The sequence below is a fragment of the Lagenorhynchus albirostris genome, chromosome 1 (assembly GCF_949774975.1).
Source record: "Lagenorhynchus albirostris chromosome 1, mLagAlb1.1, whole genome shotgun sequence".
NCBI classification, from domain to species: Eukaryota; Metazoa; Chordata; class Mammalia; order Artiodactyla; family Delphinidae; genus Lagenorhynchus; species Lagenorhynchus albirostris.
The window spans coordinates 22,051,158-22,066,686 of NC_083095.1; the positions used below are offsets into that span (position 1 = coordinate 22,051,158).

Consider the following 15,529-nt stretch of genomic DNA (forward strand, 5'->3'; position numbering starts at 1 on the left):
AGGTAATGATAATGTTGACCATTTATTAAGCATATATGAAATACTTCAGATTTATTTTCTTACTTAAGTTTCACTACTTTTAGCTACCCTCTTTTGAAAATAAGAAAACTGAGACTTGGGTCTCACAATTAGTGATGGAGCCAAGAATCAAGTCCAGGTCTAGCTCCTAATATAGTTCACTTTTTGTAACCTGGCATGCCTCTAGGAAGCAGAACTGGCATCGTCAAGCTGTTGCACATCTGCTCTTAACTTGGTTAGAGAGTCTTGTAAAAAAGAGACTTACCAAAACTATCAAAACAACTTTTAAGCAGCACAAAGAAATAGGTAATTTAATTTACTGCTTCCAAAGAAGTAGAAATGGACACACTCCCATAAGGACAATGTACTAAAATATCTTTAAAATGTGACTACTACTTAAATGCCATAGCATTTATGGAAGTGTGATTCAAATATTTATAGTATACTGTATTAATTTCACAAACATTTTTAAGCAAGTACTGTGTTTCAGGCACTGTAATATGAACTAGAACTGTAGAAATGAAACAGACATAGCCCCAGCGGTCTAGGAGCTCCTGGAGAGATAGATAGAAACATGTCACTGGTGCCATGAGATGCATAAATAGAGGTGGGGAGTATAAGGGAAGAAATGGTCATCCTTCCCTAAGGAGAGGAGGGCCAAGAATGACTTCAGAGAGATCTTTACTCAAATGTCAAAATGGTAGTAGGTGCTTATCAGACAGATAAGGTTGTGCTAGGGTTTTCAAAGCAGTAGGAAGAGCAAGAGTTTAGCATAGCCATAGAAGTAGGTTGGAATATTAGGGGAGCTGAAAGTTTCAATATGGATGGATGATTGGTCAGGAGTGTATAGAGGTGTGAGAGATAAAGCTGAAGGTTATAGCAGGGCTTTGCATGCCACACCAAGGTCTTTATCCTGAGGGCAATGGGAGACCAGCATTGGTTTTTAAGATCCTATTTGCATTTGAACACAAGGAGGTTTGGAGAAGGTAAAATTGAGAAGGTCAAAGATAGAAGGCCAAAAAAAAAAAAAAAAAAAAAAGATAGAAAGCCAGGGGAAATCTGGAGACTTGTCATTTAGACCAGTGCTACTCAAAGTGTGGTAACCATTGGCTGTTTCTTATGAGTCCCTGATAAAGTAAGAAGCTTGTACTGGAATGTAAGCAACTACTTTACTAAGCACACTGCTTAGTTTGGGCAACTTTGCTCTCCTAGGAAGACTTTATCCACGAAGAAAGCTGTGCTTTGAAGTACATTCTGGAGCCAACCTTATAGTGGACCCACACTTTGAATGTTTCTGGTCTACACTATTGGTCTTCAGATTCTTTCAATGTCATGTATTTATAAGTAAAAAATGCCTGAGTATGTACTTTAACATATGTATATTTATGAGCTCTATACACATATTACTGTAATACCATGTTATATATTATACATTACAAAACACACTAACCGTACATTTAAAAGGATAGGATAAAAACAAATAAGTAATATTAAAAAAATATTTCACCAAAGTGAAATCAATGTTATTAAATAATACTTTACTAATTATGAAAATTGTCATTTAACACTTTCTGATACAGCTATTCAGAGGTCTGCTTCTGGGTCAGTTTATTTTTGTTTTGGTTTAAATGGTTGTCAATTGAAAAAGTTACCTCACAAAGATAGATGGTTCCAAATGGAATAGGGCAGGCTTGGCTGTACTTACTAAATTGAGATTCTCATCTCTCAATCCAATTCTAAAGATGTTTCATTTTCATATTTTATATACATGGATTTTAAACCCACTGCAACTCTTAATTTGAAAGGTTTTAAAACATGTTAAAATTCAATTTCTGATTTTAAAAAAGCAAAATTTTTATAAGTGACATTCACTATTTTCATCAGGAAAATTACGTAACATGGAAAAGTTTCCAAATACCTGTTTCTAAAGACTTTCCAAAGCACACATTTCTTTAGAAGAGCAACAACTTTCCTCATTCATTGGTGAAATATCACCTTTATCTTGAAGGAGCAGTTAAAGATGTCTTTAAAAAATGTCTTCCAGGTTAAAAAAAAAAAAATCACAGAAAAGGTCAATACACTTTTTTTCACTTGTCTTTTTATAAAAAGAAAAATGCATAATACTTTTAAGTACTTTGCCATGAGTTAACAATGAATCCCCGTATGGTACAATAGATTTTCAGGGTCACTCTGCCCTCTTATATGGAGCCTGTGTGTTAAGAAAGTAAGGCCATAAACCCACTTAACTGGGTGTATTCAATCTAAAAGTGAAGTGAAATTGTTAAAAGTGAAAGAGTGAGGATGTAAGTCTTCGAGACTGTGGATCACCAGCTGTTCCCTTGGGATGCAATCATTACCTACCTGACACCTGAGGGACAGTGATCATCTATATGTAAAATATTAGTAGAACTTAATTTGTTCTTTTTTTAATTTTTTTGGCCATGCCACGTGGCTTGCAGGGTCTTAGTTCCCCAACCAGGGATCAAACCCGTGCCCTCAGCAGTGAGAGCACAGAGTCCTAACCACTGGACCACCAGGGAATTCCCAATTTGTTCTTATTTTTAAATGGAACCTCTTATGTATGTATGGAACCTTCATGCCTCTGATGGATTGTCTTGTGCTTCTCCTGGGGGGCTCTGTTCCACTTTGGCAAGGATTGTACTAGATGCTCAAGAATGAAGTTCTAAACTAAGGCAAAACCAAGGGGATGGAGAAGATGGCACTAGAAGAGGCTTGCGGGAGACAGAATCAACAGAACTTCATCATGATTACATGTGGAGGTATAAATCAGAGGAAATGCACAAATAACTTTTTTTCCATGTTGTTTTAAAAACTGTTTACATCCCATCTTTTCCAGTGATTGTAAGTTTTCCCAGATGTGAATCAAACTTTTTATACTCTTCCTTCTTTGTGCTATGAACCCCCATATGGTACAGTACCATAATGTATTGCATTATGCAATACACATTCATTTCTCAGCAAAGACTAGAGTGCCTTCCACCTATTTGTAGACCTCATATCTCAGAATTTTGCAAACACCAGCTGCTCAAAAATGTCTTTTTTTCCAAAAGAGGGCCTTCATGAATGTCCACACCAAGGTGGCATCAGGCATCAGGATGGCACAGTGGAGTCTGGGGCCTTCTGAGTCTCAAAGAACAAGGACTTTCTTCCAAGCAGTAACCTATACAGCTGGGCAGAAAAGTACTAGCAGAAGCCTTTATCCAAGACAACAACATTCCCTCCCCACAGACATCATCAGCTACTCTTCTTCATGGCCCCCTCCCTTCCATTAAAAAAAAAAAGGCAAATATTCTTTTGTATGTCTTACTCACAGCAAGGTTGGTCCACTGTAAACTCCTCCAAATGTATCTTTGTCAATAGCTGTCAGGTATTTATTCTTGTTCAGGTAACTAGAGAAAGTGAGAGAGAGGATGGATTAGGTGAGGTTAAGCAAATTAACATAAATACCAGAATAAAATGAGAGCATGGTCTCCTTAGCTATTACCTGTTTCTTAGGAATTTGGAAAACACCTTACCTTCTTCCAGGTTAAGCACTCAAAATATTCTAGGTTTCAATTGTGCAAGGTTTATACACATTAATTATGGCAGAAGTCTTTGAAAGAGAACTTGTTTATGATCTAGTTTGCATGTCTAGATGATATAAAAGTTGTCTAATTCCCTATTTACCTGGCCAATGGCGACTGTATTTTTCAATCTTCTTCAATACCAACTAAATTAAATTTTTTTTCTCAACATTGATCAATATTTACATTTACTTTTGATGACTGGGCTTAAATCAGGTATTCAGTGAAGGTGGCGAGTGGTGATGGGAACTGTCAGAGATTCACATCTTTTATTTGGGGCAGGGTTGCCAGATTTAGCAAGTAAAAATACAGGATGCCAAGATAAACAATGAATAATTTTTTTAGTATAAGTATTTCCCATGTAATTTTTGAAACATTCATATACTAAAAGGTTATTTGGTGTTTATTTGAACTTCAAATTTAATTGGGTGGCCAGCATTTTCTGTGGCAATCCTATCTGGGGAATGGGGGGCAGGTTATACAGATAAGATTACAGAGTATACCTTTCCTGAAGGGCCTTGATGGGCACATTGATCTTTCCGTTTTGAAAATATAGTGGGCAGTTGAGTGTAAAATATTTTTGAGCAATTTAAGTCACAAAGTGATTCTGAAACATAAAATTACCTCCAAATGGATAAAAGCTTCCAAGCATTTTGAAACTGGCTTTTTCCCCCTAGCTTTTTTAGAGAACAATGTTATCTAAAAAGAAACAAAGCATTATATATGTGTATATATATATAGCCATTGTGTGTGTGTGTGTGTGTGTGTGTGTGTGTGTGTGTATAAAATCTCCTTGTTATAAATGATCTCAATTTACACATGTTTAGAATAACTCACCCCTGCATAGACTAGTCAATTTAAGAGTCAGTGAGTGGTCACCTGTTGATGCAAAATGAATGCAGTGGAGACTCAGGAGATCTGCTTAGATACAGATAATGCTTCCATTATTCTGTTTATGGTGTTTGCTCTTCATGATGCAAAATCCTCAAGGGCGATGGTTAATAAGAATAGTGTGACACTAGGTAAACAACAAGGACCTACTGTATAGCACATGGAACTATTAATATATTCAGTATATTGTAATAACCTATAATGGAAAAGAATCTGAAAAACTATATCTATATCTATATATGTGTATAACTGAATCACAGTGCTGCACACCTGAAACTAACACAACATTGCAAATCAACTATACTTTAATTAAAAAAAAAATAGTGTGACATGAGGACTTTGTGTCAGAAGGATTCTTTCCCCAGAGCCCTCACAGAAGAACTTCTCCTTGGTTAATCGTCTCTCTCTCTCTTTCTCTGCATCTCTTGGTGAGATTGAGGAGAGGGAGGGTGGCTTTATTTGTGGCTGAGCCATGAGGAGGTAGCCTCTGTTGCTGTTCAGAAGGCGAAAGCACAAACAGCACTTCCGTGAGGTCTGCCCTCAACCTCTCCTGGTCCAGCAGCTCTGCTCTCTCTAGTCCTTTGTAGAGAATGGAACTTAGAATAAGAGAGGGCAGCCCCAGAGCCATAGATGGGTGTTCACTGGAGCAATTGGAGGAAGAGTTTGACCAAACACCAAGAAGTCTCCCTCTCCTGGGCAGGATGAGGGATTAACCAAATGACAAGTACTATGACTTCACACAATGACATCTCATAAATTGGTATACATTTTGTGATCCTTTACATTTTTTCTCAAATCGAGCTTGAGAACTAACTTAAAGTAGCCACCATCAGTTTTCCTCATTGCAATCTTTGTTTCCTTCATGGCATTATCACAGTCTGTGATTATCTTGTGTATTTGTTTACTTTTTCATCGTCTGTCTCCCAAATCAGAGTTTAAGCTCTCTGTCTTACTCATTGTTGTATCACCAGTGCCAAATTCAGTGCCTCTATAACTATTTACTGAAGGAAGGTGTAAATGATTGAATAAAAAAATCAATGCACTTTTCCTCCAAAATAGTGAGGTGAGCTATGCTAAACTTTTACTTTATGGAAAAAGTAATGGGGAATGAAAGCTAGAAGACTCATCATATGGTGTGGTGGCCAATTGACTTTTTTGATGGCAGTGACAAGCAACTTGTTTACAAATGCCACAAGGGTCTGGTCCAGACATGGCCTCTTCAGGCAATGGCTGGATGGATACCAAGCTTCCAGGGTGCTGTTAAGTCAAAAATGGAGTGGGGGTATCAATTAACCCTCATATATGTACAAAGATGCAACTGAGATGTTACAGCAGCAAGTCTGTGCCTTCTGGATGAATGGCTATCATGTAAGTCTCTCACTCATAGCCTTCATTCGATCGTTGTTTGAGTCTCCTTCAACCCACTGTGTCCACAGAGTTCATGATCAGTGATAGCCAGAGCAGACAAGAGCTGCCTTGGAGACAAAACACCTGGAGAGAGGATCTTGAGCAGCATGGTTTTGTAAAAAGACAACTAACTCAACTCAAGTGCCACACTGGCTTGTGTCTCTTTTTATATTCTCTGGACCATGCAACTTGCAGATCACATTCTTTTCCCAGACTGCTGAAAATCAAGTAAGGACTGGTGAGCTCATCTCAGTTTTTCCTCTTCATCTCTGACTGCCGCAAGTGAAAATCGGCTTGCTCTAATCATTAGAAATGATTGTAAAACTAAATAATTGCTTGTACAATTCTGCAGTGTTCTCATCTGATATTCAATACGCCCCCAAGGATAAGGAGTCTGGTTGATAAGTGTTAGAGTTTACCAGAAATGCTGCAGAAGATTTTAAACTGGGAAAGCCAGCCAGAGTCCAGAAGGGGAGAAGGAGGATGGAGAGCGGGTGCAGCCAACTTGAACGGAGATGAACTGGAGTCTTGAGGGAGGCTGCATTCTTCAAAACCAAGAGGGTTGTTTGCGCACTTCATCTCTTAGAAATAATTAGGTGCTTAAAAATGAAACCATCATTCCGCTGTTTAGCGGTTTGGAGGGCTGTCTTATTATCACAAATTATGATAATGCCATGAAGCTTTAACCTTGGGTTCAGATTGCTGATCCTACCTTCTCCTGGAGCGGAGGGGATGGGGATGGGGAAATATATCTGCAGAAGCCTTAATATCCAAGAAGATTGTGCTTCCATCAGCCTCATTTATCATATAATGTTTACTGGGAATGTCAGGTTAGTTAAATTGATTCCTTGACCCGGACTTATCCTGATTCCTCTGGAATCCACATTCTGTAAGCCAACTTGGGTAAGTCAATCACAAATCTTGGTAGACTACATGGGTAACCTACTCCAGACAATGATTATTTTATTGGGAGAGTATGTGTGTGTGATCATCTAAACTGTCTCTTCCAAGGACAAGATGAATGTAAACAAAAGAAGAGTAGAAAGTCTCGGAGTCTGCGGTGAAAGGAAAGACTTATTGAAAGTCTTTCTAAGTACAAATACTGGGAAGGGCTTATGAGCAAAGGACGGGTATCTCCTTTAAAAATAGGATAGACACTGCTACATGTAAGTATTCAATGACTTTTCACTCTTCGGAGTATGTATGCCTCTTTGAGAACCTCTTGGAAGAAATGAAGTTCTTCCGAGAAAAGATATGTCAGATTTTTCATGTGGTGGGTGGGGGGGTGGTGTAGGGAGAGGGGAGTTAAGAAGTCCTGCCCTGATTTAAGTGCCGTGTATCTCACAGTTAAGGAAGAACAGTGTGGTCAGAAAAATGAAGATGGTCAGGAATGAGCTGGGGAAGACTATCCAGTTGATGAACTCAGTATGATAGACATAGCTCACATCCTTCCCCATTGGACTCACATTTGGCACACAACAGCCATTCAGTGAAAACATGCTGGATGACTAAATGAAAGTCCAGTTGCTGGGTAACTCCTAGCTCAAGGCACCCTCTGTATTATGTTTAAGTGAGGACGTGTCAGAGGGAGGAGTATGACACTGTGGTAAGGAGAGTTGTGGTTGCTGCTGAGCCTTGCTCTCTCGGGAGTTTTAGGATACGTTTCAGCTCCAAGATAGAATTTGAGCCTGCATTTCCACAATCCCCTTAGGGTAAATGGGCGGGCACCTGTTTATACTGTGAGACTCTCATGGGAATACTTCTGTGGGAACTGTATTTCGCTCTCATACCATCAGTTATTTGGAAAATTAAAGAGAATCGCTGCCCAGCCCTCACTGTTCCATAAAAATCCTTTTAGCAGCTGAAATCAGGATACCTGCCTGTAAAAAGTAAAAGGTGAGAAAATGCTCAAGGCTTCAACAGGCAGAGGTAAAAGCCAGCCTTGGAGCATATCCTACAAGCTGTTCAAATACTTACTCCATTAGAAAGAATAGCCTGCTTAATCCTATAATCTTCTCTATCGTCATCTTTTCCCAGTGCTCCAAGCTGCAGTGTTTTGCTTGTAATAAGCTAATGTGTGATGCTAATTAGTACATGAATTGTGTTGACTTCTCTGTTCATAACGATTAGTGTTTCAGTATGCTCTTAGCACATCAAAATGGTATTTTTTTCTGCCCAAATGTTTACTGTCAGATGGTAGCTTGTTGCTAGAATTTGACAATACAAAATACAATACAGAGAATTAAATTTTCTGAGATAAGCGATATATCTCCATGCCAGATTGTGTGGAGAGGGTGGAAAAGAGGTTCCAAAGAATGAATGTGTGACTTAACTTGTGACTGAGAGCAGTTCAACTTCTGTTGAGCAAGGGATGCTTGTATTATTATTAATTCCACATCTGAGTGATGACAGTGTGCTTGGTTCCATATGAAATCACAGGACCATGTACTTTCGAGCATCTGCCATAATTTTCATGAACTTTTAATTACCCAACTGCTGCTGAGGCATCAGTGCTTGTTCTCAATGTGGAATTTGTCCAACTCGGCTGCAACCGTGTTCTTCAGTTACACTAATAAAATAGGTCTAAGTGAGGTCAAATCTGCTAATTTCAGTGAATTGACATGAGGCAGATGATGGGGAATAATCACGCTTTTGGATGAGCAATTGTTTAAATTAGAAGTTAAAATATTTGAACATACTTCTGGAGGATTCAACAAATTGCTAACATGCCATGTACAGTATTTGAACAATATTAGGGTAATTATAGAATACTGATGTGTTTACATTAGTTTTAAATCACAGTTAGTATTGAGGATAGAGGCAACAGCTCCATGTTAAAATCACAAAGTGAATACTATTTTGTTATCACTATGGAAACCTGACCTCTGTTTTCTCCATCTATAGCTCAACCCTTATTTATCTTCCTCTAGTTCCAGGCATCTTTATCATGATTATCATCTTGATTTTACCTTGGATTTATAGGATACCTTTTAATGGAGTGCATAAAGCTAAGAAAAATTTAGTTTCCATCAACCAGGAATCACAAACTTAGGGTAGAACGAACAGATGGAATGTTGTTTTATAATAGGAGCAGAGATTTAAGTTCAGATTTAAAATACTGATTGGATAAAAAGATCTTTATTCTATTTTATGATTGGATCTTAACTTTCAAACCCTAAAATATTTTTGTCCAGATACTTCTTATCTTTATCCCATGTTTGCCATTTAACCTTTACCAGGAATTGGGAGAAATAAACTACATATTTCATCACACAATGGTCATCCTCACTGAATACCTACATCTAGACCAGATGTCCACAAACTACGACCATGTGGTCACATTCTGCCTGTCACCAATTTTTGTAAATAAAATTTTATTGAAATACGGCCATGCTCATTTGTTTATGAATTGTTTGTGGCTGCTTTCACACTACAGTGGTAGAGTTGAGAAGCTGTGACTGAGATCTTATGTCCCACAAAGCCCAAAATATTTGTTATCCGGCCCTTTCCAGAAAAAGTTTGCTGATCTCAGATCTAGACTTCTAAAACTCAAGAAACAAATGATTCTCAGTTAAGAAATATTGCCCACGTTTGTTAAACCCTTCCAAATTTTACATAAAAATGTCAAGAAAGTATGTGAAAATGGTGCGTTGATTTCTTTCCTGTGTTTCAAGGGATAGTTGTAGTGACTAGAACAGACTGTATGTAATTCAGAGAATCAGTGAATTAAAATCAATTGTTTTCATCAGAATAACGCTCTCCCATCAACCAAGCCTCTCACAGAGCCCATGATATGGTCTAAGGAGAAAGTTGGTAGGAAGGTAGAGACCGTTTTCCTACATAATCTTTTCATAGGTTTAACTTCAGAAGACCACAGGATGATCTGAAAATTTACTGGCTCTTAAGATTCTCCATAGCCTGCCTCTTGAATAAGCCTTGTTAAATTTACCTGCCTCCGAACAAGGCAGTATATCAAAAGATTCTTCTTAAGTAGCTTTCCCCAAAAAGTGTTCTGTGGAACACCAGTCCAGAGAGGTGCTCCTGGAACCAAGAACTCCCTGAGAAGCTCTGCATACTGTATCCCCCTGCTGGATATTAGTAATTCAGATTATCCTATCAAAAGATGCAAGAAGTCCACCTGTATACTTTGTTTAACTTTACAAGGTCAATAGGGAGGGTGGGAGGGAGGGAGACGCAAGAGCGAGGAGATATGGGGATATATGTGTATGTATGACTGATTCCCTTTGTTATAAGGCAGAAGGTAACACACCATTTAAAGCAATTATACTCCAATGAAAAGGTTAATAAATAAATAAATAAGTTGAATCCAAGAGGTTCAAGTTATGACAGTGATGGGCATGGAGCTCATACGCCTGGGTCCTCCATCTAGGAAGGAATTGTCTATCCAGCTGCTGGGCCTACTGTCAGGAGAAAAGCTTTAGCTATCAGTCCCTGGGATTGCCTCAGCTGCAGAGAATGGTCTCACCTAAGGAAACCTATGTTAGGGTAGCTTAAATCTAATGACCAAAGAAGATGGGAGTATAGCTGTCTGGCCATTTTAGCGAAACAGGAAAACTCTAGGCCATATTTAGCTCCACAGTTCTCTGTCAGGTCAGCCAACTTTTCCTGCTACCCCATCTTGCTTTGCTTTCATACCCTCCCTTCCATATTGGTAGATTCCAGGAGCTCTCCTCAATAAACATCCTGCACACTAAAAAATGAAAAGAAAATTAAATGTAGGATTGTGTGAGATTTGAACAATAAAGTTAAGATGGAAGTAGGGTCTCTCCAATACTGTAAATAAATTTGATGTATAAGTATTCATGTTACTCTGTTGAGTCTTTTCAGACTTCCCCTATAATTATGTATTTAAACAAATGACTAATATCAACCCAGATGAGCCTACACCTAGGCAATCTAGATATAGGTACTCTGATCTTCACTTAACAAAGACTACTAAGAAACCCAAAAGCCTGGTAAAGAGTGAGACCCCACTTCAAACAGAACTTAGGAAGCCACGTCAAGGTATAATGACTTTGAACTTATTAACCTGTGTTGTGCAGGTAATTTCACTCACCCTGCTCAAGTTGCTCAATGGACCAGCAGCCTCAGTATCACCTGGGAGCTTGTTAGAAATGCAGAATCTTGGGGCTCACCCCAGATCTACTTAATCAGATTCTGCATTTTAACAAGACCCCCCAGATCGTTTATATGCTCAATAAAGTTTGAGAAGCACCGTAGAGCACAACAGATCTAGAACCACAGGCCTTAAGATTGTGCAATGATCGTTTCCAGAATATAAAACAACTATGTATGAAATGTTTAAAGGGAAAAAAAAAAGATGGAATTACAAAAATGAGCAGGCAAACTTTTAAAGAAGCAAATAGAACTTCTGGAATGGAAAAAATACAATTGTTTAAAAATACTCAATAAACTGTCATAAAACAAATTAAACACAAGAATCTATCGTTTGTTGCTTCAGCTGACTCTTACGCATGGTAGTTTCTTCCTTTCCTATGTGTGATTTTTGACTGTAAGCACCTATTTGATTGATTTTAAAAATCTGGGCCTGCACTGGGGTTCTTTCCTCTGCAGAGGTTTGCATTTATTTCTGCCAGGAGTCCAGAGGTTCTACTAGTGTGGTCCCACTCCAGCTCTCATCCAGGTTCCCTGGCTTAATCCAGCAGTCTCAGGTTTACATCACTTCTCCACCTTCTCACTGAGTCTAGTCTCCTGGCACCACTGATGTTGTCAGCTGCCCCCAAGGGAACTGCACCCTCTGTAAGCACCCACCATTTTGGTTTCAGCTACTGGTTTGTTAGTTGTTTCATTTTCCTCTCTTGGGGATATGACATAAAATAAGTGTTTTCAAAATATATCATCTAGTTCTTTCGTAGTAGAAACAAATTATCTAGTTCACCATACTGTGGAAAGCAGACTCTACTAAAGCTCTTTGTCATTTATTAGCTATTAGGTTAAATCACACACCAGTATGGCTGAACCAGTCTAGCAGCTCTTAGACACAAAGTATGCTCTGGCATGGACACTGGGGACCACAGAGATCTGATAGAAAGGTACTACAAAGACAGAGACCCATGTTAATCACTATCTTTTTGCCAATATCCTGTTCTAGGCATTATTTATTTGCAGAGAAGCCAAAATCTGGATATGGCTTTTCAGCTATTTCTAACTGAATCAAATATAAACTGACACCTTTCCTGAAAATATGTCAGATAAAACGAAAAGAAAAGGCTTACCTTCTGAATAGCTTTGGACTTAATTAAAGACACCCCTTTACTTCATGTACATGATAGATGAACATTTACACACACACACACACACACACACACACACACACACACACACTCCTATAAGATAATAGAAGGTGACACCATCGTTCTCCATTTTATTAAGGATAAAAGCTTTGCGATTTAGAATTGGAGTTAATGTGTGTCCACTAAAGCTGGCTCTTGTCAAGTTCCTTAACATTATCCCCAAGTCTTGGTCATGCTAACTCTGGGGTTGAGGAATGCTCTGGTGGAACCTATCTCTAGCAGAATTCTGACCCACTGAATGGGCCTTCTTGGGGGAGGGAGTGTAGGGCAGGATAGTGGTTTCCATGGCAACCCTTGACTTACACAGCATCCAGCTTTGTCCCATTGAAAGCATGTCCTTGGACTGAAGTAAAGCCATTGTTGTATAGTTTCCTATAATCAACAGAGAGAGGAGAAATCAGTGACCTATAAGAGGTAGTGCTGGCTCTTCTCTGAGGGTTGTTCTTCATTTCTTCAGTGCCAGAGATGTGCATGAAGGTTCTTAGGCCCTACAAGAAAACTTTACAGTACGTCTTATTTGGGACATGGAATAGTGTTTTCCAGTTTGAATCCCCATTCTCCAGACTTAGCTCCTAGAGCTTTAAGCTGTTTCCCAGAAGCAGATTCACTTTAATGAGCAAAGATTTGCAATCATTAAGGATTTTTTAAAAAATGTTTTACATATACTCAAAAGCTGGGGTTTCAGGAAATAGTTAACCCAATGTCAGTAATGGAGGAATAAGTGCAGTTTCTCAAGATGAGCACTTTAAAAGACATTATTCATCTGAATGCATAGGTTTTATATTTTTCTCTTTAAAATGTTGTTTCACATTTATAGTCATATTTTTAATCCTCCGGGTGTATCATACATTAAATGCTTAATTAAATGGTTGAGGACTGAATCAAATTGAACTTCAAAAACAAATCTAAGAAAATAGATAGACCATGGCCTTTTGGGGAAGTTTTAATGTTTTAACTTGTTGCTATGTTTCTGCAACTAATTAATTCATACAGCAATTCCAAGGGCTGGACTGAAGCATTATCTCCTCTATTTCCTAGTCAGGTTATTGAGATATGGAGGTGATTTGCCAAAGCCGCACTGATGCACAGCTGTCGGGAATCAGGATTTCCGAACTCAAAAGCAATTCTTCCCACCCACCAAAAGGACACATCCTTTCTGCTGGAAAAGGAGCTCCAGCCATGGGAACTCTGGTCTACACAGGGGTGCATGGGGGTTCCTGGGGGCTACTGGCATGGGATAAGAGAAGGCTGCCATGTCCACAATCAGGCACAGTGAGTGGCGATTGTAGGGGAACTCTGAAAACTACTGCAGTGCCTCCTGTGAACTCTGGTAACACAGTAAGAAGCATACAGGAGACTCCAAACTTGGAATTAGACCTGGCTCTGTCACTTCATAGTAGGTGACCCTGAGAACTTCTCAACCTCAATTATCCGCAGTTTTCCTTGTCTGTAAAAATATGATAAAATAATACCTAATCAAAAGGTTACTGGCAGGATAAAACAGCTATACATTTAACAAGTAAGGTGTGGACACTTATGAGACGACCATGTTAAAATGAATACCTTGCAAACTTGGATTTATTGTATGTAGTTGTGAAGAACTAAGAGGCAATCCTTTTTTTTTGTTTGTTTTGTTTAAAATAATTACACAATGAGTTTATTTCCTGCTACTAAGGTGTCCTGGGGGAGGACTGCAATGCACTGGGACGCTAAGCACAGAAGCTGAGAAAGCTCTATAGGTAAGTTAATTTTTTCTGAACTAGAGTTCATTAATGAAGATGTGAGAATTGTACATTTGGCATTTCTATTTTCCCAAACTTTGCTGAGAGGCCTGGACAATAAAAATGTTCTTTGTTGGAATTACATTTCAAAGATTAAATAAAACTCTTATTGGACAAGTAGGTCTCAGAAAGGGAAAATAGTGAAGAAAGAAAAACATAGTAAGGAAAGAAAGAACAAAGGGTTGCAAACTTTGATTGAAACTCTATCCTACCAGGAATATGGGTACAAAGTTTGCTGTTGGACACATACCCTTTCACGTTTATAGTTTTTTGAGCATGAGCTTTAAAGAAGCCAGGACTTTTGCAGGTATGTAGAAATAATCATCTGAAAAGATAATGGACAAGCTATGCCATCCCCACCTCTAGGTTTCAGGAAAGTTAAGGTTCCCTCATTCAGAGGTTTATCAAATGCCTACTGGGCCCCATGCTGGGTGTGAGACAAACAGCAGCTTTCACTTGAGAGGGCTGCATGGGATATGGGTCCTTAGAAAAAGATGTCAAAATGTGGAGGTAACATCCTGCAAAGAAATTGGGACTGGTGTTTATATACAATGAGTGGGCACAATGGAAGGCTTTACGGAAGAGGTAAATGGCCTTGAGGTTTGGGGACTGAGCAGGCTAAACCCCAGTCTTTGCTGTGCTGTCAAATGAAATGGTGGCTGAGGAGTCTCTTGTCTTATCAAGAGAGCTCTCCCCATTTTTCGAGAAGGATGAATTGAAATGCTCCACTGTGGATAGAGTCCCAGAGGTTGAGATACCTTCACAGGGTCAAGACTGCTTGACTTGGAACGCTTGGAAACTGCCTCTTCAAAGGGTCGTGTGGAGGCCTGGATCAATTTTGCTGGGGCATAATTCAATCAGGTTTGCATACGACGAAGAACCCTTGGACTGTAGTGTGACTGGAGAAAGGGAGCTGGGTGACAATCTGGGCAAAACCCCCACCAGGCCTGAACCTAGGCAGTGGTACTGAAACTAGAGAGACGGGATCCTTTGGATGTAGTCCCAACTCTACTTTGTAGCTAATTTGATGAGAGAGGGGAATTTTTACCGGCTTGGAGAATTAACTCATCTTTTGTACCTCTATTAGATCTCCTTCATTAGAACATTTTGTGAATTTCCCTGATCTAGCATTTCTTTTGAACAACTAAAGAGCAGAACCCATTCAAACTCTGGCAAAGTGATGATGTAGAGCACAACTATGTTTTCTATTCAATATCCCTTCATAGGAACTTAATAATAGTTTGTGACGACACAGTTGAAGTATGAGTGCAGAGTATGAAAAGCCCCTAGCATCACCATTTTCTAGCTCAGTGACCTTGGGAAAGTCACTTAAATTTGCTTTAACCCCAGGTTCTTCCTCTGTTCAATGGGGATACTAGAATCCAGACTATTATAAGGCCTGCAGGCCAAATCTGGCCCACTGGCTGTTTTTGTAAATAAAATTTTGTTGGAACATAGCTATGCTCATTAGTTTCTATATTGTGGATGGCTGCTTTTGCCCTGAAATAGCAGA

The 15,529-nt window shown here is 39.0% G+C and overlaps 1 protein-coding gene across 1 annotated transcript in view; it reads right to left on the bottom strand.

The window, feature by feature from the left end:
* The window catches only part of TSHR (thyroid stimulating hormone receptor), a 165,590-nt gene that overhangs the window by 29,423 nt on the left and 120,638 nt on the right, over window positions 1–15,529 (bottom strand). The window contains exons 8-9 of the mRNA XM_060166142.1: window positions 12,539–12,607; window positions 3,351–3,428 (exon numbers count right to left, since the gene is read on the bottom strand). Of these exons, the coding sequence (XP_060022125.1) occupies window positions 3,351–3,428; window positions 12,539–12,607 (147 nt within the window). The remainder of the gene's footprint in view (window positions 1–3,350; window positions 3,429–12,538; window positions 12,608–15,529) is intronic.